The sequence below is a fragment of the Pristis pectinata genome, chromosome 17 (genome assembly GCF_009764475.1).
Source record: "Pristis pectinata isolate sPriPec2 chromosome 17, sPriPec2.1.pri, whole genome shotgun sequence".
Lineage (NCBI taxonomy): Eukaryota > Metazoa > Chordata > Chondrichthyes > Rhinopristiformes > Pristidae > Pristis > Pristis pectinata.
Window position 1 is genome coordinate 25,954,142 of NC_067421.1, and position 27,600 is coordinate 25,981,741.

General features: G+C 38.2%; 1 protein-coding gene across 1 annotated transcript; it reads right to left on the minus strand.

The window, feature by feature from the left end:
* Window positions 1-27,600, minus strand: brap (BRCA1 associated protein). Its single transcript, XM_052031963.1, has 12 exons — window positions 27,397-27,600; window positions 24,382-24,546; window positions 22,758-22,989; window positions 19,391-19,580; window positions 19,170-19,283; window positions 18,563-18,711; window positions 17,291-17,366; window positions 15,286-15,424; window positions 13,820-13,929; window positions 6,946-7,035; window positions 5,856-5,959; window positions 1-2,738 (listed from the first exon to the last, which is right to left on the minus strand). The coding sequence occupies exons 1-12, from the start codon at window positions 27,470-27,472 to the stop codon at window positions 2,381-2,383; spliced, it is 1,803 nt and encodes a 600-aa protein (XP_051887923.1). The 5' UTR covers window positions 27,473-27,600; the 3' UTR covers window positions 1-2,380.

Below are 27,600 nucleotides of genomic sequence, written 5' to 3' on the forward strand. Positions count from 1 at the left end.
CTGTCCTGATTTTAAGATATTCATTGATTAATGAATTTAAATAATTTTTATTATAAAAACATCTACTTAGTGCCTTGGGTACTTTACACAGTTTAACTGAAATGGAAATGGAAGGGACAGCAGAGAAGACAATATAACTAAATGTTTGCTGTAGAACAATTTTTATTCTGTTAAAACAATCCTACAAGTTATTCATAACTAGGCCTGCAACAAACAGTCTACAAACAGCTCTGTTTTGTTTAATTCTGAATAGACAGTCATATCTGTCTGCCTATTTCACAGCATTATTGCTCAGTTTACTGAAATTAGGTGAAATGAACCAAATTAATTAAAATACACTGATCCAGTTTAAAGTTTCACACTAAATATATCATTTTGCACTTTAAGATTCAACAGCCCTCAACTAAAAACTGAGTGCATAAAATGTTATTTACAAAATGGTTATATTTATACCTCCATTAAGAGGTGACATGGTTTGGCTGTACATAATTTACATTTGTTTTCTTCAGAGATTTCCCACAAACATCTACAAAAATATTTTCGTAAATTGCCATTGTATAATGTGAATTGGGTGAATGTTAGTCATTCTCAAAGACCTGTGGAAGATATTTCTTATAGGAAAAATTGCTTCAATTTACATCTTGGCAATTCACACTATATCTATTAATCTACGGCTAACACATCATCCATAATATTTAACCATTATAATATTTACAAACAGTGGAAGTAAACTTACACCTTTTATAATACTTCACAAACTGCAGGATGCTAATAACGAGAATGAAGGTTCATTCAAAATATTAAGTACATGAACTCAAATGGTTCTTTGTTAATATATTAATAATCAATCTTTCTAAATTTGATTGTTTACAGCAACTACACATTCATACATCTCCGGCCTTACAAGTGTTCTAAGCTTCTTACTAACAACTGAAAAATATTTTTTTGCTGACTCAAACACTGAGAGGATGTAAGAACCTTGAGTAGCTTGGGTGGTTTGGTAATTTACCAAGTTCCTATCCATTCTTGTCTATGTTTTGTATGGGGTTCTGCTCTGTATCAACTCAAACAAGTTATTGCTGATGATAGCTGCAAGTGAGCAAGAACAAAATTAGGTGAAGTAGAACTAAATATCTCAGAAATCAAGGGCTGTTCACTATTAGATACCTCCCTCAGTATAGAAATACTGGAATGCTATATGCAAATGAATTGCAAAAGTCTTGTATACAAGTACAGCAACACCTAGTAACAATAGTTGAGATATTTAGTTTATTCTCTGGATGTGTGATTTATAGTTCATGACAGGCTTTATTTCTGGAACATTTATTTGGTCATATTTCAGGTTTCACAAAACCTTGCATTGATAAACATTTTAAATGGCTTTGTCAGCTTTCCTTAGAATAATATTTATTTAGATGTTAACATTGAAAGCATGTACATGTGTTAATTTGATGGGTCTTCATCCATTCAATTAAGTGCAACAGCCAGTTCAGTAAACTTGATTTTTTAATTAGAGATGTACATTTTTTGTTCCTTTTCATAGGATACCTGAACCTGAAGAATCACTTTCCCTTTGCCAACATTTCTCACTTGCAGACAAGGTATAGCACATCAAATGCAATACACCATTGTAATATATCCATTATCCATCTTATGGAGAAATTCCAAAACTCATTAAAATTATGGTTAAGTGTCTTCCTTGGCCTTAAATTTAAACATATCAAATTAAGTTCAGTTAGCTATTTGCCAAGGGCTAGAAATTATAGACCAATAACATGTAATCATGGTGAGATTCCAGATCACCCAAAGTGCCTGGTCCACACAAAAAACAAAATAAATCAGAAACTATTGGATTTTGTAAATATAAATTCAGTGTCCTACAATGTTCTGGATGTGCAGATCTTAATGAATCTAGTGTCAACTACAATGCTGCTCCTATTTAATCCACACAGACTATAACCCAAACAGTTTAAGTAATGGTTTCACAGGAGAGGAGAATTTTGTACATTTCAGCTCGAAAAACATGTAAACTGATAGTTTTAATGTTAATGAGCAGTAAATTGATGCAAATTATTCATTATGAGAGTGGTTTGAGTGGATTGATGACATACAGCAGTTTTCAATTATACGGTTTCATACACTTAAGCTCTAATACCAGCAAATACAAATCAATAATGTATTAAATAATTTTTTTCTGCACAGTGCAGAATATAGCCCAACTGCCATAAAAACTGGCAATTCTTAAATTTTGAACCAATAATAACACGTGGCTAGGTCAGCATTACAGCATTGAAAATAAGCAAATATACACACACCTCCAAGGAGGTTTTTTTGTTTTTGCTTTTTTTTTCCTTCCTCGTTCAAAAATGAGAAAGCCTAACTATTTGTTTCTTTTGCCTCTTCCCCTCCTGGAGGTCTGTTTAGTTATAGCTCCAGTTGATGGCGCAGCAGATGCCACTGCAATATTTATCTGTCCTTCTTGAATCTCCTGACGTGTATCTGCTGGCATTTCATTGATTTTCTGCTGAGCCTCCAAGTAGAACATGACATCTCGCAGTTGCTCCTGCACTTCTGCAATCTGTCTGTCTTTCTCATCACATGTGTCCTTCAGCTTTTTCTCCTCTTCTTTCAGTTTGGTTTGCAGCTGGATCTGATTAGTTCGCAGGTACTTGTTCATTTCTTGCTCCTCTCTCAGTTCTGTGCCTAGTTTCAAAACTCTGTTGTTCAATTGAGAACACCTAGTAAAACAGCATGAAAAGGGACATCTTACAAAAAGCACTGGTACATACCATTCAGAAATCTACAAGAGCTGAATGTTTATTTAGTTTTCGACTCTGAATTCTGCAATACATATTGATTGCCAGACTCGTCTGCATCTGAACCAGGAAATTGCATTAATGGAAGGTTTTAATCATTGTGCCATTCTGTTTCAATATTGTAAGATGGTAGTTTCCTATTGTAAGTATTTCCTGTATTGGCTATGTACAACTAGAAAGAAAGCAAACAGCTTGCATCGAAAAAAATTATAGTTCAGAACTTGCAGCCAGATTAAAACCGTCACTGACAAAAAATCTGACACTGACAATTAAAGTATAGGAATAGTGGGAAATTGAAATAGCAGATCAACCATGATCGTATCAAGGGGCAGACCGGGATCGGTGGGGGGGGGGGGGGGGGGCTCAAGGGGGCTTTATGATATACTCTTGCTCTTAATTCTTTAGTGGGTATGTAAAATGAATGGGTAATAATTTGATGCATAGAAATATGGCACCAGAAATAATATTAAACATTTTGCTTGCCCAAAATTATTTTAAGTTATCAGCCTTGGAGACTTGATTACAGGCTAGATTTGATCCAACCTACATCTCCGATGATTTTTAAATATTCATTGCTCACAACTTTTTGTTAGTGATCAATTTATCTATTGCCTGTTAGTAGTTTAGTTCAGTCCAGTCTGCTCCAGATCCCCACACAAGGTAAGCAATCCCCACAAGCTAGAAGAACCTTCAATCGGCTGCCTTGTCTGACAAATAAGGGTCAATCAACAACTAGCTTATTGTTGGAATGGCCCAAAAGTATAAAACTAATTTATTCAAGCCTTGTATTTAAGAGCTAATGTTCTAAATTCCCTCCTATTTTGTATTATTCTATACTGCAGATAAATACTTAACAACCCTATCCCATTTTTAAACCCCTTGTAGTGTATGCTGTAATATTTAATGGGCTAACCAGCATTTTAATTGCTTGAACATTAAGGCTAGCATTGTATATTTGAAATGCCACAACTATGGCTGTGGTAGAACTTTGACGAACGATCAATAGGTTGAAAGGCTGCAGTTAGCAAACTTGTGTTACACCAGATGTTGACAAAAATTGCCCAATATGCATCTGACTTTCTAGTATTGCTACTGCATATTAAAATCTAAACTAATGAAGCAAAGTAGAAATGCAGCTTTTCCTTTGTAAAATATGAAAAGTGTAGAATGCTTTGAACCCAGTCAGTAAATTACTCAAAAGGCATGTAAATATCACTCATTAGAGGACACCATCTTCAAAAAAAAAGGCCATGACTGAAACACCTATTTTAGGATAAAATAAACATTCATATTTTAGGATATTTAGAGCTGCATGGTCCACAGAATCAGTCCTATTAGATGTTTTACTCTGGCTCTCCCTGAATAGCCAACATAGCCAGGATCTGCATAATTAATTATATTTCATTGTTTAAATGGCGAGAGGAGAATGGTTTATGTCTAAATCGCAACAAACCTACTGCATGAAGACACACAAGAGACTGCAGATGCTGGAAATCTGGAGCAACACTGCAATCTATTACATTGCTCTGCTAGGTTTCCACAGCTGATACAGTGAGCATTGAACTTATTCTCTTCACCCACGTACCTCATGTAGCCTCTCCTTTGCTGACAACACATTAAGCCCATATTCTCATTCATCAGATAAGACAGCAAATCAACAACGGCTTTACTGTCCCACTTGGTAGTTGCCTGGTGAGGGATTTAAACTGCTGATTGTGGCTTGCAGGGGTTGTTGACTCGGAACTATTAGGAATAGGCAATCTGATGCCGAACAAACCATTGACAGCAAGCAGCAAGGTAAATTTGTACTTAGTAACACTGTCACTAAATAATATTTTAAAATCATAGATGGGAGATGCAGTACAGATCAAACAGCCAGTCTGCTATTCAGTGTCCAAGACAGGTAAAATTGGTAAATCATTTCAAGCAAATAAAACATGTTTCATATGAATGCTTTTCAAAAGTGATTCAGATCATTAACTTGGCTCTCCCTAGAAAAAACATCTGTCCACCACTGATTTCTCTTTAAAGGTTATTTGTACAAACATTTTTGTTATATGCAAATGCTTACAGGAACCTATTAACCAGCCATTGAAAGTATCTTTTGATTTCAAGGGCATACAGGTTTCTTAGAAAATTCTCTTCTATTTTACATCACAAGTTGAACTTTACACTAATTGGAACGGAGTAAAAATCTGTTCATTTTCTCTGGAAAGATGGTCACTTTTTCCATCCTACAACTTCACAAGATTACAGACTAGCACAGCTTGTCAATAGCTACAAGAAGTTGCACAGTTCCAAAGTGAACTCCCTCAAAACTAGTATGCTAGATAAAATGTCATCAAATTCCACTTAGAACCTAAAAATTCCTGTCCTCAAACCTCATCCAGAAGGTGGCTGCAAATTGGCAAGAGATCTACCCACACACACAGATCCACAAGGAAAATTTCATGATGAATAGACAAAATCACATTAAATCCTCTGCCACCCAACCACATGTTGAAATGGAAAGAGTGACTACCTATAAATCTGTAACAGATTATTCTCAATCAAACTACTACAATGAATTGATGGGCTTGAGCCAAGTGTCAGCAGTACTAATTATTTTACTCTCCAAACTGGGAAATCTCACGGAAATTCACAGTGATGAAATAATAAATGAGAATGAATTTTTTTTAAAGTGAGACGAGGTGAAACATTGTAATTGGCCTCGGTATCCATAACTTGGGGAAGGGAAGAAGGGCAAAGAAATTAATATAAATGTCTTTTCCAGATTGCTACCAATGGCAATGTGTGCATGCCAGATAAGAACAGGATCAGTTACCTAATCCCTGTCAAATGGAAAACCTGTTCAAGCGCACCAACTCAGTTCATAAATAAACCACATTAGCTGTCTTGACTCTTGGCTGGAAACAACCATTAAGAGGGAAGGCGTATAAGACAGGAGGAAAAACTACCACATCACCTTTAGAATGTACCATAGCCACACTTAACGAATGTTTACTTTTCTGGCAGAACACTTGTTGCAAAATGGCTTACTTTCTTTCAAGAGCTTGTTTGTCTTTCATGAGTTCATTCAGTTTCTGCTCCAAACTGTCACATTTTTCAATGGTTTCTTTGAATTTTGTTTTCATGTTGTTGATCTGGAAAATGAAACAAAATTGGATCAAATTGAGAAAACATTACTGAACTCAATTTACCAAATGTTTCAAAATTTAGATCATTCTTACACTGAGTCTGGACTTCTCAATTATTTTAGCAGAAATCACTTTTTGGTTTAATCATTTTCTACACAATTTATAGTTGCACTGCATTTGTTAGACATCCTTAAAGATAATGATCTGAAAGCTATTAAGATAGCTTGTGCTGGAAATACTGTGCAGATTCCATAGTTTTTGTTGACATTCCCAGTTTTCTCAGTTTATCAAGTGCAGTGGGATGGATTTGTAGAGCTTACATTTGTTTGGTAATACACTTCCTTCACTTACCTCCATATCCAATTTAGTTCTGTTGCTATATTATTTTATCTCATTCTTAATTTCTTGCTCTTCTGGTTGATCTCTTGCTTTGAATTTCTCACTCCCTTTAACTTTCACCTTCCTCTTCATTACTGTAGACCTACTGTATTGGTTGTTGAGCACCACTACCTTGGAATAGGAAGTTTGGTTCCAGGCCTGATACAGCACTTGTTCACATTAATATCAATGACTGTAATTCTATTCTTGAGATGAGATTTCTCAAATTTTACCTCCCAAATCCACTAGATACTAAATCAACATTCTACCAATATTTGTGGCAGTCAATTTCAAAAATAATACATTTATGAAAGAACTTCAAGAACATTTAAGTTTGTGTAGAAATCAAAGCTTCTCTTACAATTTCCAATGCAAACCTTATGTCCTTACAAACTGCAAGCCTTTAAAATCTAAAAGTCTTCATTTTCACTGCTATTGTTTTTGATGTTGCATGGCGACTTATGGAATGGACTCTCCACCCATCATTCTGGGGTATTCCATTAACAAAAAAAACTTCCAGTATCAGAATTCTAGTCAAATGAAATGAAACTTACTTTTGTCCTCAGGCAGCAAAGGCAAGGGAGAAAAATAAATCACCAATAAAAGCAACTTGCCTCTTCTGCTGCATCCTTCTCCAAATGGACTATCTTGTTTTCCCAGTAGATGCGTTGGGATTCCAACTGACTGGTAAGGAGGTATGAATACTGTTAAGAAAAAGTGTTCAAAATCTATTATGCCATTTTAATAAAATTGATTCACACAGAAACTGAAACCTGCTTAAGTGTACTGCAGGATAAATTTGAACATGAACTTCTATACAAGCCATAGCAAGTCAAAATGATATTTGTTTCAAGTTTTCCTTTCCCCAAAATTAGATTGTGATGAGCTGTTTCTGAGGGAAGATTTCATTATTGCACTTGATGCAAAAGCTGTGCATTGTACCAGGGAAAACTGGGGTCTGTCATATCCTCAAAGTTGTTAAAAACATGAATGCAGATTCATTCTTAATGCAGCAAGCTGGAGCTCCAAAACATACAGCACAAAACTCCTGCAAGCAACTAATTGTCTTTCAAACCATAATTTTACTTTGACTAAGGCAGGTTCAATTTCTGCCCCCTCCTTTGCATACTACAGCACATATAGTACAGTTATGATCCAAAATTCTATATTTGTAGTTGTTCCAGTACAGCAATGACACTGGCATCTACCCAACAATGTGGAAAACTGCCCAGGTACGTCCTGTCCAGAAGAGGCAAGACAAATCTAACCCAGCCAGTTACCACTCCATTTGTCTACTCTCGATCATCAGCAAAGTGATGGAAGGATAATCAATGGTGCTGTCAAGTAGCACCTGTCTAGCAACAACCTGCTCACGGCAGCTCAGTGAGTTCTGCCAAATTCACTCAGCTCCAGACCTCATTACAGCCTTTTGATCCAAATAAGGCCAAAATATCTGAACTCCACAGGTGAAGTGAGAATGACCCCTTGACACCAAGGCAGTATTTCATCAAGTATGGCATCAAGGAACCCTAGCTAAACTGGAGTCAATGAGAATTGGGGAAAACCCTCCACTGTTGGAATCATACCTAGTACAAGGGAAGATAGTATGGTGGTTGGAGGTCAATCATCTCAACCACAGGACATCTCTACAGGTATTTGTCAGGATGGTATCCTAGGCCCACCCTACTTCATATGACCTTCCTTCAATCATAAGGTAAGAAGTAGGGAAGTCTGCTGATTGCACAACGTTCAGCACCATTTGCAACTCCTCAGATAATGAAGCAGTCCGCGTCCAAATGCAACAAGACCTAGAGAATGTTCAAGTCTGGGCTGACAGGTGAAGAGTAACTTTCATGCCACACAAGTGCCGGGCCGTGACGATATACAACAAGAGAAAATCCAGCTATCACCTCCTAATACTCAATGACATTACTATCACTGAATCCCCCATTATCAATACCATGGTGGTTACTGTTGACCAGAAATTGAATTGGAGTAGCTGTATACACAATGTGGCTGGAAGAGCAGGTCAGAGGCTAGGAGTCCTGCAGAGAGTAACACACCTCCTAACTCCCTGAAGCCCATCCACCACCTATAAGGCTCAAGTCAAGATGGAATACTCTCCACTTGCCTGGATGAGTGCAACTTCAACAACACTCAAGCAGCTCAACATCATACAGAATACCAAAGAGGACGTTCTGGGTGTTCCCAAACTGGAAACCATGGACGAACCGGGAGATCCACTCCCTACTGAAGTTTAGGACTGCAGCATTCAAATCAGGTGACCCTGACCTATACAAAAAAAAATCAAGATACGACCTCTGTAAAGCTATCAGAGATGCCAAGAGACAATACCAGTTCAAAATAGAGTCCCAAACCAGCCATCAGTTGTGGCAGGGCTTACCAGCTATAACGGGCTGCAAAACGAAGTTGAGCAGTATTGCCAACAGACCATCCCTTCCCAATGAGCTTAACGCACTCTATGCGCATTTTGAACAGAAGAGGATTGGTATGTCACCCACCTACCCTGACAGCCTCCCAGTCACCATTGAGAATGCAGGATCAGTCTTCCAGAGAGTGAACCCACAGAAAGCATCTGGCCTGGATGGTGTCCCTGGCCATGTCCTTAGATCCTGTGCAGATCAGCTGGTGGGGGTATTTGCAGACATTTTTAACTGCTCCCTGCTTCAATCTGAGGTTCCCACTTATTTTAAGAAGGCCACAATCATCCCGGTACCCAAGAAAAATGAGGTAACATGCCTTAATGACTACCACCCAGTGGCTCTGACATCCACCATCACGAAGTGCTTCAAGGCGCTGGCTATGGCACACATTAACTCCAGCCTCCCAGACAACCTCGACCCACTGCAATTCGCCTACCACTGAAACAGGTCCATGGCAGGCACCATCTCCCTGGCCCTACACTCATCTCTGGAGCATCTGGACAGCAAAGGCACCTACATTAGATTATTGTTTATTGACCACAGCTTTGCCTTCAATAGTATAATTCCAAGCAAACTCATCACTAAACTGATACCTGGGACTCAACCCCTCCCTTTGCAACTGGATCCTTGACTTCCTGACCAACAGACCGCAATCAATAAAGATAGGCAGCAACACCTCTGGTACGATTATTCTCAACACTGGTGCCCCACAAGGCTGCATCCTCAGCCCCCTACTCTACTCCCTATACAGTCATGACTGTATGGCCAGATTCTGCTCTAACTCCATCTACAAGTTTGCCGATGATACCAGTGTAGTGGGCCTTTATCTCCTTCTTGTACTCCATTATTTGAGAATGAGAGCTTAGTACCATGGTGTCATGGTAACAACCTTTTCCTCAATGTTAGCAAAACAAAAGAGCTGGTCATTGACTTCAGGAAAGGGAGTAGTGCACATGCTCCTGTCTACATCAATGGTGCTGAAGTTGAGAGAGTTGAGAGCTTCAAGTTCCTAGGAGTGAACATCACCAATAGCCTGTCCTGGTTGAACCAAGAAGATGCCATGGCCAAGAAAGCTCACCAGTTCCTCTACTTCCTCAGGAGGCCAAAGAAATTTGGCATGTCCCCTTTGACACCCATCAATTTTTATTGATGCACCATAGAAAGCATCCTATCTGGATGCATCACTGTTTGGTACGGCAACTGCTCTGCCCGGGACTGCAAGAAACTGCAGAGTCATGGACACAGCTCAGCACATCACAGAAACCAGCCTCCCCTCCATGGACTCTGTCTATACTTCTCACTGCCTTGGTAAAGCGGCCAGCATAATGAAAGACCCCACGCATCCCGGACATTCTCTCTGCCTCCTCCCATCAGGCAGAAGAAACAAAAGCCTGAAAGCACGTACCACCAGGCTCAAGGACAGCTTCTATCCTGCTGTTATAAGACTAGTGAATGGTTCCCTAGTATGATAAGATGGACTCTTGACCTCACAATCTACCTTGTCATGACCTTGCACCTTATTGTCTACCTGCACTGCACTCTCTCTGTAGCTGTGACACTTTACTCTGCATTCTGTTATTGTTTTACCTTGTATTACCTCAGTGCACTGTGTAATGAATTGATCTGTATGCACAGTATGCAAGACAAGTTTTCCACTGTACCTCGGTACAAGTAACAATAATAAACCAAGTCCAATATAGCAACCTGCTTGTTAGACACCCCAACAACAACTACTCACTTGTTCCATTGCCAGCGCACAGTAGTTTGTACCATCTACAGTATGTACTGCAGCAACTCACCAAAACTCAAATAGCACCTCCCAAACCACAATCTCTATCTGCTAGAAGGACAGGGCAGCAAAAGCGAGGAAACACACCACCTGGAAGCTGCCCTTCAAGCTACACACACACTCCTGACTTGAACACACTCCTTCACCGCTGCTGGGTCAAAATCCCGGAACTCTATCCCTAACAGCATCGTGGATATACCCATAACCTCAAAGACTGCAGCAGTTCAAGGCGACAGGTCACCACCACCTTTTCAAGGGTAATTCGGGATAGGCAATTAAATGCTGGCTCTGTGAAACCCACAGCCCTTGAAGGAATATTTTTTTTAAAATGATACAGTATTTAAAAACAGTTCCCATGATGATCAGACAAATTTCCTGTATAAAAGTAACCAAGCTCAGCAATAGTGGTTTTAAGTCCTGAGATTTACCTTGGTAACAAAGAGGTTGGGGAGAAGAAAGATTCCTGCTCCTGATTACCATCTACCAAATCTTCCATATGAACATAGGTTATAATAGGATTGGGCTCATGCCTGATCTTCAATGGTCACTTTAAAAACTGTTAAAGCAAGATCGCAAACTGCAGAATGTACGTTGGGATTATAACAAGGAAGAATTGCCTGTTTCAGAATACATGGGGTGAAAGATAGAAGACATAAAACAAACTGATCAGACAGCAACTGGCTGCAAAGAGTTGCATAGTTTCTGCTTTTATATTTAAGTGTTTTAATGCAAGGATCAACTTAGCTAAGCATTTAGTGGTCGGGATATGTTCCCAGGAATGAGAGGCTAATGGAATCAATGCTAAAAGGGATCATTATAGCAATGTGTTAATTACAGTGCTGCTGTGCCAAGAACCTGATTAAGAGCTCAGTCCTTTGCTAGCACTTTCACTTTATTGAAACAGTTAAAGTAATCTCATTGTTGCATAACTCAGTGTGGAGTGAGCCACTGAGGCAATATGCAATGGCTGCCTGTGAGGACTGGTGTTGGGCAGGTTGGCAAGCTGTATGGCTACTCAGTGTTAAGATGCAAGGCCTAGGCTTGCAACCTGACTGATATGATGAGTACAGGCTATTGCTGAGGATTGATAGTGGCTGCTCCCCATATTGATGGGCCAGTTGGATCCTACAGTCTCTGCTGTCAACTCCAGTTGGACGTGATGAAAGCTGCTGTGTCCCCATCTCTATTCAATTGCATAGCCCTCCCCAGTCCACCCAACACCAGCAGCCTCTGTACACTCCCTTGGTAATTCATTCAATACCAAGTTGTGTGGCAATGACATCACCATTTCATTGCTGGAGGAGTGCCTGTGGAGGCCAGGGGTTTGTATCAGGTTTCCAACAACACCCGAGCAGATACCATTTTTTTTTAAGAAAAGTGTAGGTGGGGTGGTATATAATTGTGCACATTCACACTCCAGGACCAAGACTGCTATAACGAATCAGCCCTCTGCGGGACGACACTACGTGGGCTACCAGTGTGCCTTAGCTGTCAATGATGCAGCTGTACTACACTTTACGTTATTTATTTACCTTTTTCCTTCAAGACAGATTGCTTATCAGCAACCTGTCTGTTCCCAGGTGGTGATTCTTCATCTGCAAGTCTTGTCTGTGAGCATCAGAAGACTACTGAATCACAGGCAACATCACATCATTATAGCTGAGGCAAGTCCTGCCCTTGTGTCTGTACATTTCCAGGAATTAGACAGTGATCGGAATATGCACTTCGGCTGATATTGACTCTTGTTTACTTAGGGTCAGAGACAGAACCCAGATTATTCTCAAAAGATCAATACATACCCAAGTAGTGCACTCAGCCATTGAAAGGAACTTGATAATGAACAATGTATGCATAACCAAAACCATGCTGCATACTTTCTGGTGCTGCATGCCAACCCAATTACTGCCTAACAGGATTCTTACATAAGTCATTAAGCAAGTTCAAAGCTGTAATTCAATCTTTAAATAGTTTTCCATAGTTTGGCATTTAAGACTCCTCATTCCAGGTACCTCAGCTTTATAATCTTTGTGTGCACTGCTTTGGTTACATTCACCAAGTAATCTCACTGCTTTGATCACATTCATTATGTAATCTCACTGCTCAAGCAGAAAACTGATCCACTGTAACTCCTTTACTTTAAATACATCAATATCTCGTAGAACCTACATGACTTATCCTTTGTGAATCAAATTCTCAGATTTGAGCCAATATAGTGTTAAACAGTTCACAGCAAAAGCAAAGGTTCAGGTTTTGGATGGTTTTCTAGATATATTTTTAGTTCACTGAAATTTAATTTTTTTTCTAAGAACACTTTAATTAAAAAAAAAATCATTATGATTTCTATTGCCCACAAAACAGGCACCAATGGATTTTAGACACCAACAATGAATTCATCATAAACAATCATTTCAACTACAGGAGCTAAAAGATAACGCAATAGGATAAGCATTTTCAGGCAATAGCATGCTGCATGAGAGAATCTCACTCCAACAGTTTTACCCCGAGGCCTCTACCAGCAATATAGAAACCCTATGCCTGTCAATGCAGTACGAGAGAGGAGGATTTCAATCAGACAGGCTGCTGGACCTCTTTGTTCCTTCTGGCTTTTTCTGAAAACTATCAGCAGTAAAATAGAACTATTTAGAACAATAAATAAAATCCAATTTGGAACAACTTAGATAGTCCTTTGTTCCAAGAATGAGTATTAAAATAAACAATTTATAGGAAATCACACGGCATGATTGCTTTTCCCCATTGGATCTTATTCAATTACGACAGATGGAATTGTAATCGAAAGCCTATTTGATATAAAACTCCAGTGTCACCATTGCTTTCTAACAACATAACTGCTCCAAAATAACTCAAGTATTCACAAACTAGTCCATCTGGTGGCTCAGTTACTAATAGCCAAAGCTCACTCTAAAGGGCAAAAAGCAAGTTACAGAAATAAACCTATGGGCAGCAAGTTATTATGTGTTGAATACAATATTTAACACATTGTATTGTATCTGGAGTGTGGCTAAAATAATAACCAAATTTCACTTTCCCGCAGGGGAAGGCAAGAACATCAATAACTGAATATGAACAATCATTACTGTTAAACTTTCCACTAGATTGAACAATTCCAATGAAATTCTGTCATGGTTTGAGATAACTAATCTACTGAAGGTGGTGGATAATGGTGGGGAGGGCAGAAAGTGTTAAGACGACAACAGGAAAGAGAAAGTTGAACAAGGATTTGGAAAATTCACTAACCTCTAACTGAAGAGCATCAATTTTTTCATCCTGACATGTGTCACCCTCACATTCATACTGCACAATCTTTCCATCTGTTTTACTGGCCACCAAGCGATGAACATAATTATCTAGAAGAAATAAATTACAACTTCAAAATTAGATATAATTGAAGAGTCTGACACGTTATCTTTTTGATTTTTTTTATTTGCATTCTTCATAACTAGCTTATACACTCAAAAAATTAATATCATTTGCTAATGTTCTAATTTAAAACCAATTTCTTTAAAAATGTATGTTGGTGACTATCAAAACAGAAATTTCATGAATTAGGTAAGTGCGTAGTCTCATGACTATATTCCCACTCCAAATCCTGCTAAAAATCTTTTTTCCTACATTCCTCTGCCAGAGGAAGTGTTTTAGAAATTATTAAGCTTCTCCTTCAGTTAATTCAACCAGTAACTTGAGAGACAAAGTAGTCTTGTCTTTCATGTTTAAACTGGTCTGGGTATAGACTAGTCTGATATGTGTCAACACTTGTGGTTCTCAAAGGGCGGCCTGTAGAACCCTTTCCACAGGAATTTCAAGGTACTGCCAGAGCAGAATCAAAGTGCTAGAGATGATATCAGGGGGCTCCAATCATGAACATGATTAAAATTCATACTTAGTGTTTTTTAAGAACTAGGCACATTAGCAGCTCAGCATGCATTTGTGACAATGACATTGTGACTATCTCAACTGTATTTCAAGAGTATCATCCATACTCTATGTATTTTAATTATCAAAACTAAGATTCTTAAAATCACCCAATTTCATGTGCCCTGACTTTACTCAATCTCCTGTTTGGAATCTTATCAAGAGCATTCTGAAAATCCAAATACATCACATCCAGGAGTTCTCCATTATCTACTCTATTAGATACATTCTCAACAAACTCTTAATAGATAATCAAATATGAATTCCCTTTCATGAATCCGCCTTTTTCTTTTAAATGAGTCTTCATATCCCATGTCTTGTTACAGATTCCAGCATTTTCCCAACTTTATTGGTTAAGCTAATTGGCTGTTCTGTTTCTCTCTCATTTCCTTTTAAATATTAGGGTCATAATTATTACCCTCCAATCTGCATGAACCCTTCCAGGAACTATAAAATTTTGGAAGTTGATCTCTACATGGCTGTAGAGATCCAGAGTGAAGATTATCAAGTCTTAGGATTTATCAATTTTCAGTATTAACTTTACTAGTAGTTTCTCTTTACTAATAACTAATTACAAGAAACAGATTCCAGTATTACATCAAGTTTCAAAAGTTAACTCCATCAATTCATTCATATAATGGTAAAATGTTTTCAGTATCTTAACTCTTTTGCTGCCCCAATCAGAATCTGAATCATCCTACAGCTAAACTGCTATTGGATGATCGTGAAACGACCAATTTTTTGCAAAAATATTTGTTTGTGAATGATGAAAACATTATTAGGATAGTTACCTCCTGCATAGTCCCAGACTCTATGATTGGTGAGCTGCATGGCATAAGTGTGTTGCGTTTCTTCAAAATGCTTATATGCATGACGACTGACATATCGGCCACATCCAATGTGTCCACATATCAAACAAATCCACAGGTTCTGTGGAGGGGTAGAATGAGGAGAAAGATATAGGATAAAAAATTTTTTAAATAAAGTTAAAGTAAACATGAATATTCTTTCTAATTGAATCTATTCTATCAATTCTATCTAATTGAAAGAACCTTTTAATAGTGGGATGTTCCATTATAATGAACACCTCATTATACACGTTATTTTGTGTATAGAAAATACAAGTCATTAACATATTCCACTCCATTCTCACAAACAGAATTAAAAACTATATATACCCAATTTCTTTGGTAGAAAACCATAAAATGCATCATTTTATAACCATAAAAAACCATAAAAACCATAAAAGGTCAGGCAGCATCTGTGGAGATAAACATCCCCTCAGATCGGTAACTTTATAAGAACTTTTCATCTGAAACATTAACTTGGTTTTTCTCTCCATAGTTGCTGCCTGAGTATTTTTAATACTTACCATTTTTAGTTCAGATTTCCAGCATCAGTTTTACTGTGTGTTTTAATTTATTTGTTCATCTTTCAATTGAACATTTCCTGCTTTTTATTATTTCCCCTTTCTGACTTGTTCCGTGTTCCTCATTTATTTCTCCTCTTCATTTTGAATTTGCTTGCCTCAATTTATTACTTGTCCTTTCATCAGTTTATCTTTTGGACCCATTTTACTTTCCTGTTAATCATCCTGCTATTTATCTGACATATTCTCACTCTTAAGCACACACACATAAACACGAACAAGTTTATACAGAAATTAATGTATCAGTAATCCAAGATGTTTAATAATACATCTACCTGTTCAGGGAGATTTGGATTACCAACCCAAACAAAAAGGCCCAAATTCTTCACAGAATGAGTCAGAAATCAACAATAAGTCAATAGCACACACAGCAAATAACATCTCTGCTGTGCAACTTCAAAGAACTGAAATAAAAGATTCAACCACATTGATGAATCCTGATAAGCAAGGGAGAATAACATCTTCCTTTGTTCCAAAGGAAGTGAATAGCACACCAATTCAATATGACCCAGCAGTTAGAAGCCACTGAAAATTAACTGAATGTGGTTTATTTCATGAACAAATGCAGCTTTACACACTTGTATATCTTAGCAATAAATTTAGAACTGTTGTCTCTCTTACAGGTACATTGTAACTCAAATGCTTTTTAAAACTGCTTTATTTAGCATATTATTCCATGGACAGAACAACTTAAATCTTTTAACGCTACAGTATTGCATCTGCTTTTCTCATTTTTCAACTGAATAATTCAAGTACTCAAGAGCAAAGTGAATTTAAACAATTTTTTTTGAAAGGGTCAGTAACAAAAATTGAAACAAATCCAAGTTGCATAAGACTACAGAAGTTATTTATAAGCAAAAGCAATACAGAATTCGCACCTGGAAAGGATAGGCTGAGATGCATACTCCTTCAATTTGAAACATGGGCTTAAATCTATTGCCAAGTAAATTACCACAAAAGATTAAACAATATAGGACTCCGTATAGATGTCTGTTTTCCTGACCAGCTCCAACTGTCATGTGAAAGGGTTTGGGGCAATGCAACCAAATGTCTTATGGTTCAAGACTTTGGTTCAACTTAAGTGAACAATCCCATATAAAAATCCAAAGAGAATGGAAATTTTCACCCTGGCACAATAGGGATCTTTTTTTGATTAAACACATTGCTAAGGCAAATTTTTCTCTAAACCTCCAGCGAGCCATAATGGCTGGAAGAGAAAATCATGCCAAAACTGGAGGTATATTCCACTCCATTGTCCAGACAACACTTAATGTGGCAAAAATCCCAGAAAGAAAAGGAATCAGTACCTTAAGTTTTTTTTTTCTAGTCCCATTAAGATATTTACATTGTAGTTTTTACTTACTTACCTCCTGGACACCACATTCAAAGCATTTATTTTCTTCAACTGGCTCTGGAGTCTGACAGTACCTGCAAACTGGACAGCTAAGACAAAATAAATTCTTGGGTCATTAATCAAGCCAGCACTTGACATTTCACACAGGGTAAATAAACTTTCTTTAAACGCAAAGTTGCAAGAACATTGTAAACCCTTATATTTCTGCAACTTTCATAAATGCACTAAAGCCAAATGAAGGTATAGTTATCTTTTTTCTGATTTAAATATTTACATGAAGATAAATTACCAAATGATAATAATCAAAGACTAATGCTAAGAAAAAGGTAGCCAATCAAGTTACCAAGTCATAAGGTGAAGTTTTATCCCAAACCAGCAATATAAAACAGTGCAATAGGGCTCATGCATGTCTGCACTGCTATAACTGTGGCTCCTGTGCATCGGTAAGGGTAGTCCCACATTACCTCCTGCAGGTAGCTCCAGTTTTAAAAGCTTTGGGGATTTCGTGGTTAGTTAAGACTGTACATTAAGACACTAAAAACTGACTTGTCCAGCACAGAAATAAAAGGATTGCAAGCTAGAACGTAAATGTTTAGCCAGCTAAAAAACAAAAAATCAAGTTTGCCAAATAAATCCAATTTGGGACCAAAATAATGTTTAGTCATTCAATTTAACCCATGTGATCTTTGCATTTTTCAACATAAAACATTTTTACCAGCTGCGCCACAATGTCTACCAATTACTATACTCAACTGGTCATTGCATATTGGTGACCGAGTTTGAATTAAGGTCTCAGGATACAAGAAAATCAATTAGCGGCATTTGCTTCGTATTCTACTGGAAATGAATCATTATTTAACAATTAATGATGTCATTCTGTACCACTGCAATGTACAGTTATTTTTTTTCATCCCCATTCTTACAGCTCATTCCATATATATGATTCAATCTCTCACCTACTGAAGTATTCAAGACTGTACAAGGACATTTTTTGAAAGTACTTATATCTGAATCAAGCTATGTATTAGAACTTAAAACTAAAATGGAAAATCTGGCTTTGTGTATTTTACAGCTATCAGGTTTTAAGACAATTTCAACCAAGTTATTTTCCTAAAAGGTTTTTCCACAATATTGGGTACAATCCAAGTACCTTTCCACCAATTAAACCTTTAATATATTCCCTCCCCACTGTGCAATGTATCATACAATAATTGTGCAGACTGTGGGAAGCCTTACATTGAAATGTTGTTATTCTGCTAACAATATTATTATTGTTGCAACTTACGTTGTATCTTCCCAGTGTTGCAAGCAATGACTATGAAAGCTGTGATTGCAGAGTATCGTTAGAACCCCATTTACAGATTCATCCATTCTTTCCAGGCACACAATGCATGGTGGTAGCTCAGTTACCCCCATTACAGGAAGGCTTGCTCCCTAAAGAGAAAATATAAAATCAACAATTCCAAGTACAGCAGAAAGTCAGACTCTGGCAAATTAGCTCTAATTCAGCTGGTAAAAATCTATTAGTCCAATAAAAAGAAATCTCAATTCTATTAGGACTTTCAATTATGAAGCTTCATCCAACAGTTAGAATAGGGTGGTGGAGGATAGCCAGCCAAAGACATTTCCACAGTTGTCAGGATTGCTCTATCAGCTCACTTCAATGGTGAGAGAGTTGATCACAATCATTTCCTACTCCTCCTTTCATTACCCTCCTTTAATGGAAAGTAGAAGGCAGTGTTCCTCCACATTGTTTGTCTAGTCATCTGCTGGCAAATCCTAACAATTAAATATCATAACGCAGCAGTTAAGAATTCACTGCTGCTGTTTAGCCACTGTATTTAATTATTTTACAATGCTGTTCATATTAATAAACAGGACAAAATACCTACATCCTCAGATTTGATGACTTCAGCCCTTTCCACATACACCAGCTGACATACATCCTCCTCAATGGAATTAAATTGCCGACCATTACAGGCAGTATAAAAACTGTCTGCTTCTGCCTAAAAATGGAAGTGAAAGGATTAAAATAGAAATTTAAAATATCAAAACATTTAACACATTTTCCAAGTAGACAATTTTGCCCTGAATTGAATTATTTTTTTCTTACCTGAGAGCAAAATTTGACAAGAACCATGTATTGATTTGGGGTGGAATCTCTTATTATTTTCATGTGCTCAATCGAATCATCAAATGGTGCAACAAACCTCATAAGATCATGGCTGGTCATGGTTGCTGGAACAGTTAGGATACACAACATTGCACTACGCCTCACATCTTCTTTTAAGGAAGTCATCTTGCTAATGAAGAAAAAAAAATATAATTTGGCTCTCCTATAAATTGTATGATAATGATGATGAACACTCATGAGTACCAACGACAGATCAGTATTTAGTATCAAAGTTACAGAGAGAGGGTACAAATATATTCAGAATGTAGTACTAGTGAATGGCCTGCCTTTTTACAGTGATTTGAGTGTAACTTCTTGTATTCACCCACGCAAGTGCCTGCAACTTGCAGGATTCTATCAAGAAATGCAGGATGGCCCATCTTGCCCACTGAGCTCTGCTGGCCATTTCCCTGTGCACTTGCAACTCGTCTTCAATGGAGGAGCAAGAGACTAGGGAATCTGTTCTTGTATCCTGTAAGGATGAGAGCCAATTCATTTGATTGACAACTACTTAGATTTGTTTACCGTCGTACACACCTGGGTGCAATGAAATTCCTCGATCACATGAAGCTCAAAGTAAACAATATATATGGTAATAATAAATGCAACAATAAATACAGCAACGAATGCAAAACAGCAGAATATTGCAAAGACGCAGTGCTATCTAAAGTAGTGCAAAAAGAATATTAAAGTGACAATAGCAGACACAGAGGTAGAGTTAAGAGTATGAGAACGTGGTAGCACCACTGGGAAGGAGGTGTGAAAGAGCTGATTGATTCAGGAGCCTGATAGCAGTGAGAGAGAAGCTGTTCTTAAGTATGGACGTCCGTGCTTTACTGTACAATCCTATACCACTGCAAGGATGAAAAGTATGAACAGGGCAAGTGACATCCTTTTAAATTCTTTATTTTGCCTTAACTTTAAAATCATGAAACCATTAAAAGCATTAAGAGTTTCTTTTTAATTTATTTAATTTTTAATAGTTCTTAAAAGTTACTAAATGCAAGGATATTCATAAGTACTTAAGAATAACTTTACAGTTTTGATATATGTATATTAAGGTTAGGGATATGGCTTTGCCTTCTGTCAAGGAGTTTCATGACAGGAGCCTGTTCTGACCTGACCACATCTTATTGTTTGAGGCCCACCAGCCATTTAGGCCTCTCCACTCAGCCCCACAATAGTCCAGTAAGGAGAGCCTCAAGTAAGTTTGGGGCAATGGGGAACCAAGCTGGGAATCACTTAGCAAAACTGGAACCAGTGCTTTTAGTGCAAACAACAACCTGCAAAATATCCAATATCAAAGTCATATTAATTTTAAGTGAAAACATTAATAATCTAGTTTCTTTTTTATGCAAGATCATCAACTTAAAATCCTAATTGTTTCTCTCTCCACAGGTGCTGCTCGACTTGATTAGCATTTTCAGTATTTATTTCAGAAAATGTAATTTAGCTACAGTAACAGAATTGGTTCACTTCCACCCCAAAAGTAGAATGAACGTCACACAAACTCCAAACATTCAATAAGAATTTCGTTATACCTCACCTAAATGTTGCTAAGTGTTCAGATAGAAGGTATAGCAAAGTGGAAAGATAGATAACAGGAGCTACCAAAGAGTATACAAAGAAATGCAAGGGATATCAAAATCAACATAGCTTTTTAAAACTGTGTCAAGAAAAAAGTGAGCAAACAGGAGGAAATGTGAGGCCCAAAAATATGGATAATGGTGATATTGTTAATGAGAATTAGAAAATGGCAGACACTAAATTACTACTTTCCACCAATATTTACAAAAGGATAATATCCTAGACATCCCAGGTGCCACTTTATTTGGTTGATTTCTGATGGGAACTGATCTAAATTGAGCCTTTAACAACAACATATCATTTCATCATAACTGCTGGCTTGATATTGCTCCAATGATGTTGAGGCCAACATACTTTACTGTTGCACAAGAACAGCCTGAATGACAAAGAAATATCTAAAGGTCTCCAACTGCGTGGGCTGTTTTCACTTGTGTGCATGCCAAGCCCAGCAGGGAAGGAAATATGAGAAATGATGCATTTTACAAACCATAAGGCCAGCATAATCAAAGACCCCACCCATCCGGGACATTCTCTCTTCTCTCCTCTTCCATCGGGTAGAAGATACAGGAGCCTGAGCGCACGTACCACCAGACTTAAGGACAGCTTCTACCCCACAGTGATAAGACTATTGAACAGTTCCCTTATACAATGAGATGGACTATGACCTATGACCTCACGATCAACCTTGTTGTTACCTTGCACCTTATTGCACTGCACTTTCTCTGTAGCTATGACACTTTACTCTGTACTGTTATTGTTTTTTTTTTAACCTGTACTACATCAATGCACTCTGTACTAACTTGATGTAACTGCACTGTGTAATGAATTGACCTGTAAGATCGGTTTGTAAGACAAGTTTTTCACTGTACCTCAGTACAAGTGACAATAATAAACCAATACCAATATTAGAATGATACGTCAAACATTAAGAGTCATAAAGTACAGAAAGGGCCCTTTGGCCTACCACGTCCATGCCGATCCCATTTGCCCACACTCGGACCGTATCCTCCTATGCCTATTCGACTACCTGTATAAATGTCTCTTAAATGCAGTGGTTGTATCCAATTCCATGATCTCCTCAGGCAACGCGTTCCAGATATCAACTACTCTCCATATAAAAAAAAACTTGCCTCTCAGATCCCCTTTGAAATTCCTTCCTTTGACATTAAACCTATGCCCTCTTGTTTTAGATACTTCTACCATGCGAAAAAGTTTTTGACTACACTATCTGTGACTTTCATTATCTTATATCTCTCTGTTAGAGAAACAAAGGACTGCAAATGCTGGAATCTAGATGAAAAAACAACAAGATACTGGAGGAACTTAGCAAGCCAGACAGAATCCGTGGAGAAAAACAGACAGTCAGCATTGATCATCTGTTTTTCTCCACGGATGCTGCCTGGTCTGCTGAGTTCCTCCAGCATCTTGTTTTTTTTTTCATACCTCTATTAGGTTACCCCTTCTTCACTCCAGGGAAACCAAGTCCAGCCTATCCAATTTCTCCCCATAACAAAGTCCTCCAATCCAGTCAACATCCTGGTGAATCTCCTCTGCATTGTCTCCAGCATAATCACTTCCTTCCTATACTGTGACAACCAGAACTGCACATAATCCTCCAAATGTGGCCTTACCAATGTTTTGAAAAACTGCAACATGACATCATTACTTGTATATTCTATGCCCCAATCTATGAAGGCAAGATATTTTAAAAAATTCTCACTCAGTTTTGTAGAGGTGCATGATTCCATGTACTACTTCAACTGATGAATTTCCACTAAAGAATGAAATTTGGTCAGGCAGCTGTTTAGAAGGAGAGTCTGGTGCATTCCCACTCTGATCTTTGAACAATTTACTCTTGTCATTTGTATCAATGGTACTTGTTTTCTCCAGAAGGTCAGTACCATTTGTTGTCTTTTGGTCAAGCTTCAGTGCAGATTCCACAGTACCTTTGTCTGTAAAGACATGAATTTCTCGTCAGGGCAGTCAGAGAAAAAAAATTACAACTCAAAAAAGCACAAAGAATTAAAAGGAAAGAGATCTGATCAACATAACTCACAGGTTTAATGAACGAGGAGCAAGACAGCAGCCATGTCAAGGTCAGGCAATCTAATGAATTATTCATAGACTGGATGATTCAATTTACAAACCAAAGACTTTACTGCTGTATTTTGTGAGATTTGCCTTCTATTCTCATCTTTACAGCCTTTTATTTTGGCAACATCTAAGCAATCATTGGGATCTAGCATCAACAATTTTATTCAGACATGTGGATCAAAGCATATACCCCCCCAGCGATACTGCCCTGTAAATCTAAACTTAGCTTGATGGCAACAATTTTTGTAAATTGCATCGAAGCTCCCGCCCCCCCACCCCCCACAAGATGAGACAGACAGAAATTAAAAAATGGTACAATTCATTGAAAAGCATTTTGCAAAAGTTTGAGAGACAAGATGAAGTGAGACGATCTTTTTCTCACCCCCTCCCCCGAAAAAAAGGTTTTGATGAAGGGGAGGGAAGATTGCCAAGAAAGTGTGAATTGCATTTATTCAGAAATTGTGACTGAGCAGTTACTGATTCAGAGGAGGTTCGAGATTTGCTTCCGATATTGTGGAATAGCAACTAGATAGCCTGCAAAATAAAGTCAATGTGATGTAGCAATTAATTTGATTATAAGTTTCATCTTGTGTTGTCAAAAGCACTCCCTAGTTGTTGATCTCCCCTTTCCCATTGCAGGGCTACCAAGACCAAGGAACCACTCCTACTGAAATTCAAGCTGAGATCAGCTACCTTAACACACATCAAGGAAAAAATTCAAGCTTCCTGTTCTGCAGGACTCAGTTATATGCCAGCCCCACCATTGAAAACATTTGACACACTGAATTTTAGCTTTAGCATCCTGTAAACTCAAACATTTACAAGTAATCTATTTCTGCAATAAGGTATCTTTATCCTCCAGAGAAAACTGTAACCAATCTGCTTCCAGCTCTCTCCAATTCTCCACAATTACAAGTTAACACTCTTGATACATTTGCCTCTTCCTTTTCTTGAAGGGCATCCAGATTCAGAACAACAACGACTGAGGTTTAAAATCAAAACATTCTCAAGATACTGTAGCAGAATGGATGGGGAACTTAACACTGTAGTTATGAGAGATTCTTCCAATAAGAGACAGTCATAAAACAGCTTGGCCCAATCTACAAAGTCTTCTCTCTAATGCAATAGAAATCAAATGTAACAGACAATGTAACTCTAAAGAATAGGCCAAGTACATGTCGAAGGGCTATATTTTGGTCCAGGACTAGCTTAGTACGACTTTTCTATATTCATACTGTTACTTACTGTACCTTTGCTGGAGGTTATAGTTTCAATTACCATGTCCCTCATCTCTCGGCGACCAATGTGTTGATGCAAGATAGTGGATTTCTCTCCAGTTGTTTTACCTTCCAGCAAGAGATTTGCTGAACTGAGTGATTTCTTCTCTTTACTCTCATCATCCGCCATATTGAGCGCTGAACAGGTGGAAAACAAAATAAAACGTGGTTGTTGCAGCAGGGTCATATTTTGTGCCTTTATATTCACTATTAAGACGTGTATAGAGTTTTCCATTAAAGCAATAAAGCAACAGAAGAAAAAACAAAGACTAGCTGTATTTGTGACACGAACATTCCTAACCTTCCCCCCCTACAGACAATACACATCAGCAGACATGGCTAGGTAGATAGTTCCAGTAAGTGCATTACACAGATGGAATAAAGAATCACATGGGCCAAACCTCCAACAGTCAGAGGAGTGTTCTGCCAAGATTAAATCATCTCTTAATGTGTTGTTACCTTGTATATAAATTCACTTCTCCTAGCAACCCAAAAGTTCTGTTTTAAGACTATAAATCATGACACGATTAATTAAAACAATTGAAGTACAAAGTAACAAAGTCCATGCGTTGCAAACATTCTAGATTCCAAGTTTATATGGCATACCAGTACTATACACTAGAGGAAAAAAAACAATCTGCTATAACTTTGCTATTATGGGATACTCGAGCAACTCAAATTATGTCCTTAGCGATGTCATTCTACAGTTATATAACTTAAAGCTTTCTCTCGAAATACAACCAATGTTTGATAAAGTAAAATTTAGTTCAGGTAATGGATGTTTTGAATTGTGCAAATGAATACGACATGAAAATTTTACACACAAAGTATGCTTTTCTGAAACCCAGTGACAACACTAAGAAGGAAGCAGTTTGATAACATGGCGAGCTGGCCATGTATTTTGTAGTCATCCATTACAAATTCTTAATTTAGCTGCTGCAAGGTTATTGAGATGTAGCAGCATTGCGGTCACGCTAGTCGATGAAGTGTTGAATACAGAGACAAGAGTTTGAATTCCACCCTGGCAGCTGAGAATTTAAATTTAAGCAATTAAAGAGTTATGAATTTTTTATAAAAACCTCAGTTATGGTAACCAGAAAACTACAGGATTGTTATAAAAATTACAATCCTGTCCTTCAGGGAAATCAACCACCCTTACTCAGCCTGGCCTAATTGTGACTTGGATACACTGATGTGGTTTGCTCTTAAATAGCCTTTTCAGTTCAGGGGCAATTAAGAATGAACAATACGTACCAGTATTCTGACATTTACATCCCACAAACAAATACATTTTTTAAAAATATTTAGCATTGACATCATTTTCTACTAACAAAATTGTGTAAATTGATTTTTCAGAATCCAAGCATGCAGCAGTTCCTAGAAGCAGTTCCTAGAAACTTAACAAAATCTGCCCTTCAAATTTTCTTCATCTTTTGAAGGAAAGCAAACCAGTAAATTGCCTGGGTGTGATTTCAAAGTTACAATTACATTTAATGACTGATTACATTTTATTTTTGACTCTTGCTCTCATTTTGAGGCTTTCCATGGCACTGCCTATCCCAACAAAGCAAAAGGGGACTTATTCCTAGGATGTCACAAATGCAGCTTTGGCACCAGCTGAAGCACTGACTGCAGTAAACAATCTGGCATCTGCTCAAAAGGGCACTACTGGAAAGCTGCATGAATAAACTTGCATATAAATTTGCATTCCTCAGACAATGGTTCTGGCTGCTGGTGTTCCAATGTCTAAAGGACAATGTCTAAAGTTCCATTCTCATAAATCTAAAGGATTAATTCTCCATCCATTCACAGATAAAATGGATGGAAATTATAAGTTTAGTGTTTAATTCTTAACCCACTGTAATTTCTCAATCATAGTATTACATGCATTTTTTCCACCATATTCATTTCTTTTTAGGTAATCCTTGGCCTGCTTTCACTCCAGTATGTTGCAGAGTATAAAATAGCTGTGTGTTATTGCTTTTAACATGAAGTAGCCTAGGACGCATACCCATTACAGATACAGACACACATGCTCCCGCCTACACCCTCTTCTTTGGCCCCACTTCTTCATCCATCTCCCCATCCCATTTCCTCCTTCAGCTTCCCCCTTTCCTAACACTCTTCTTCACTTGCTCTTCTTCTGCCTTCCATACTCCTCCTTCCTTCAGTCTTGCCTCAGTCTCTCCCTCCTCTCTCGACAACTCATATTAACAGTTTGGAAATCACTCAGTTGTATATCTGGTACAGATGCTTTATTCTCCTGTTTTAATAAAATGAGGCATGTAGGGATTGATCTCAGAGAATTACGAATCCTTGGATTTTTCTTTTCCAGAGGACTGTGGAGGTTGAATCATATTCCAGCAAGTCTGACCCATCCTACAACTGCTAACTAGCTGGCAGTGAGTTTATTACTCCAGGAACTCAGCTCTCTCGTTAATATGTCAGATTCTATGGGTTTAAGTTCAAGTATTTCTCCCTAACTCGAGTTATTTAAAACAAACTCACACTTCTTTGAGCTTTACTTAAGATCTTTCCCACTTAGCAGAAACTTGTTTTCTTGGCTCTCAGAACTTCAAAGTCGAGTTCACTGTCATAGGCACAAGTACATGTACACACAGGTGCAATGAAAAACTTACTTGCAGCAGCATCACAGGCACATAGCATCAGAGACACAAAATTCAGAAGAAAAATATAAATTAAGCATTAATGATACAAGAACACAATTAGGACAAAAAAGCCCATTGTAATGCAAGGTGATGGTAATTAAGTCCTGATAAGGGTGGTGACCATCGACAATTCCAGCCCCTGGTCTCAGCCGTCACTGGGCACTAATGCAGACCCTGATTTCGAACTTCAGCTGAGGAAAAGGAATTAAACCTCGGTCACGGCTCCGGAGCAGCGGCGACCCCGAGCCCGCCGCCCCCCGCCGGGCACCGACCCCGAGCCCGCCGCCGCTCCCTCCCCCCGCCCCAGGCCGCCGCTCACCGCTGTACTCGAAACCCTGCGGATGGTGCGAGTGATTCGCCAGCTCCAAACGTATGGCGACCAGTGAAACGCTCATATGTTAAACCCGCGGATCTGCTGATCGGGCTGAAAACAAAACGGACGGAGGGAGGGGGCAGCGTCCGGCCCGGAGCCCCACAACACCCGGGCAGGCCCTTCCACTTCCGCCAGACTCACCCCTCACCC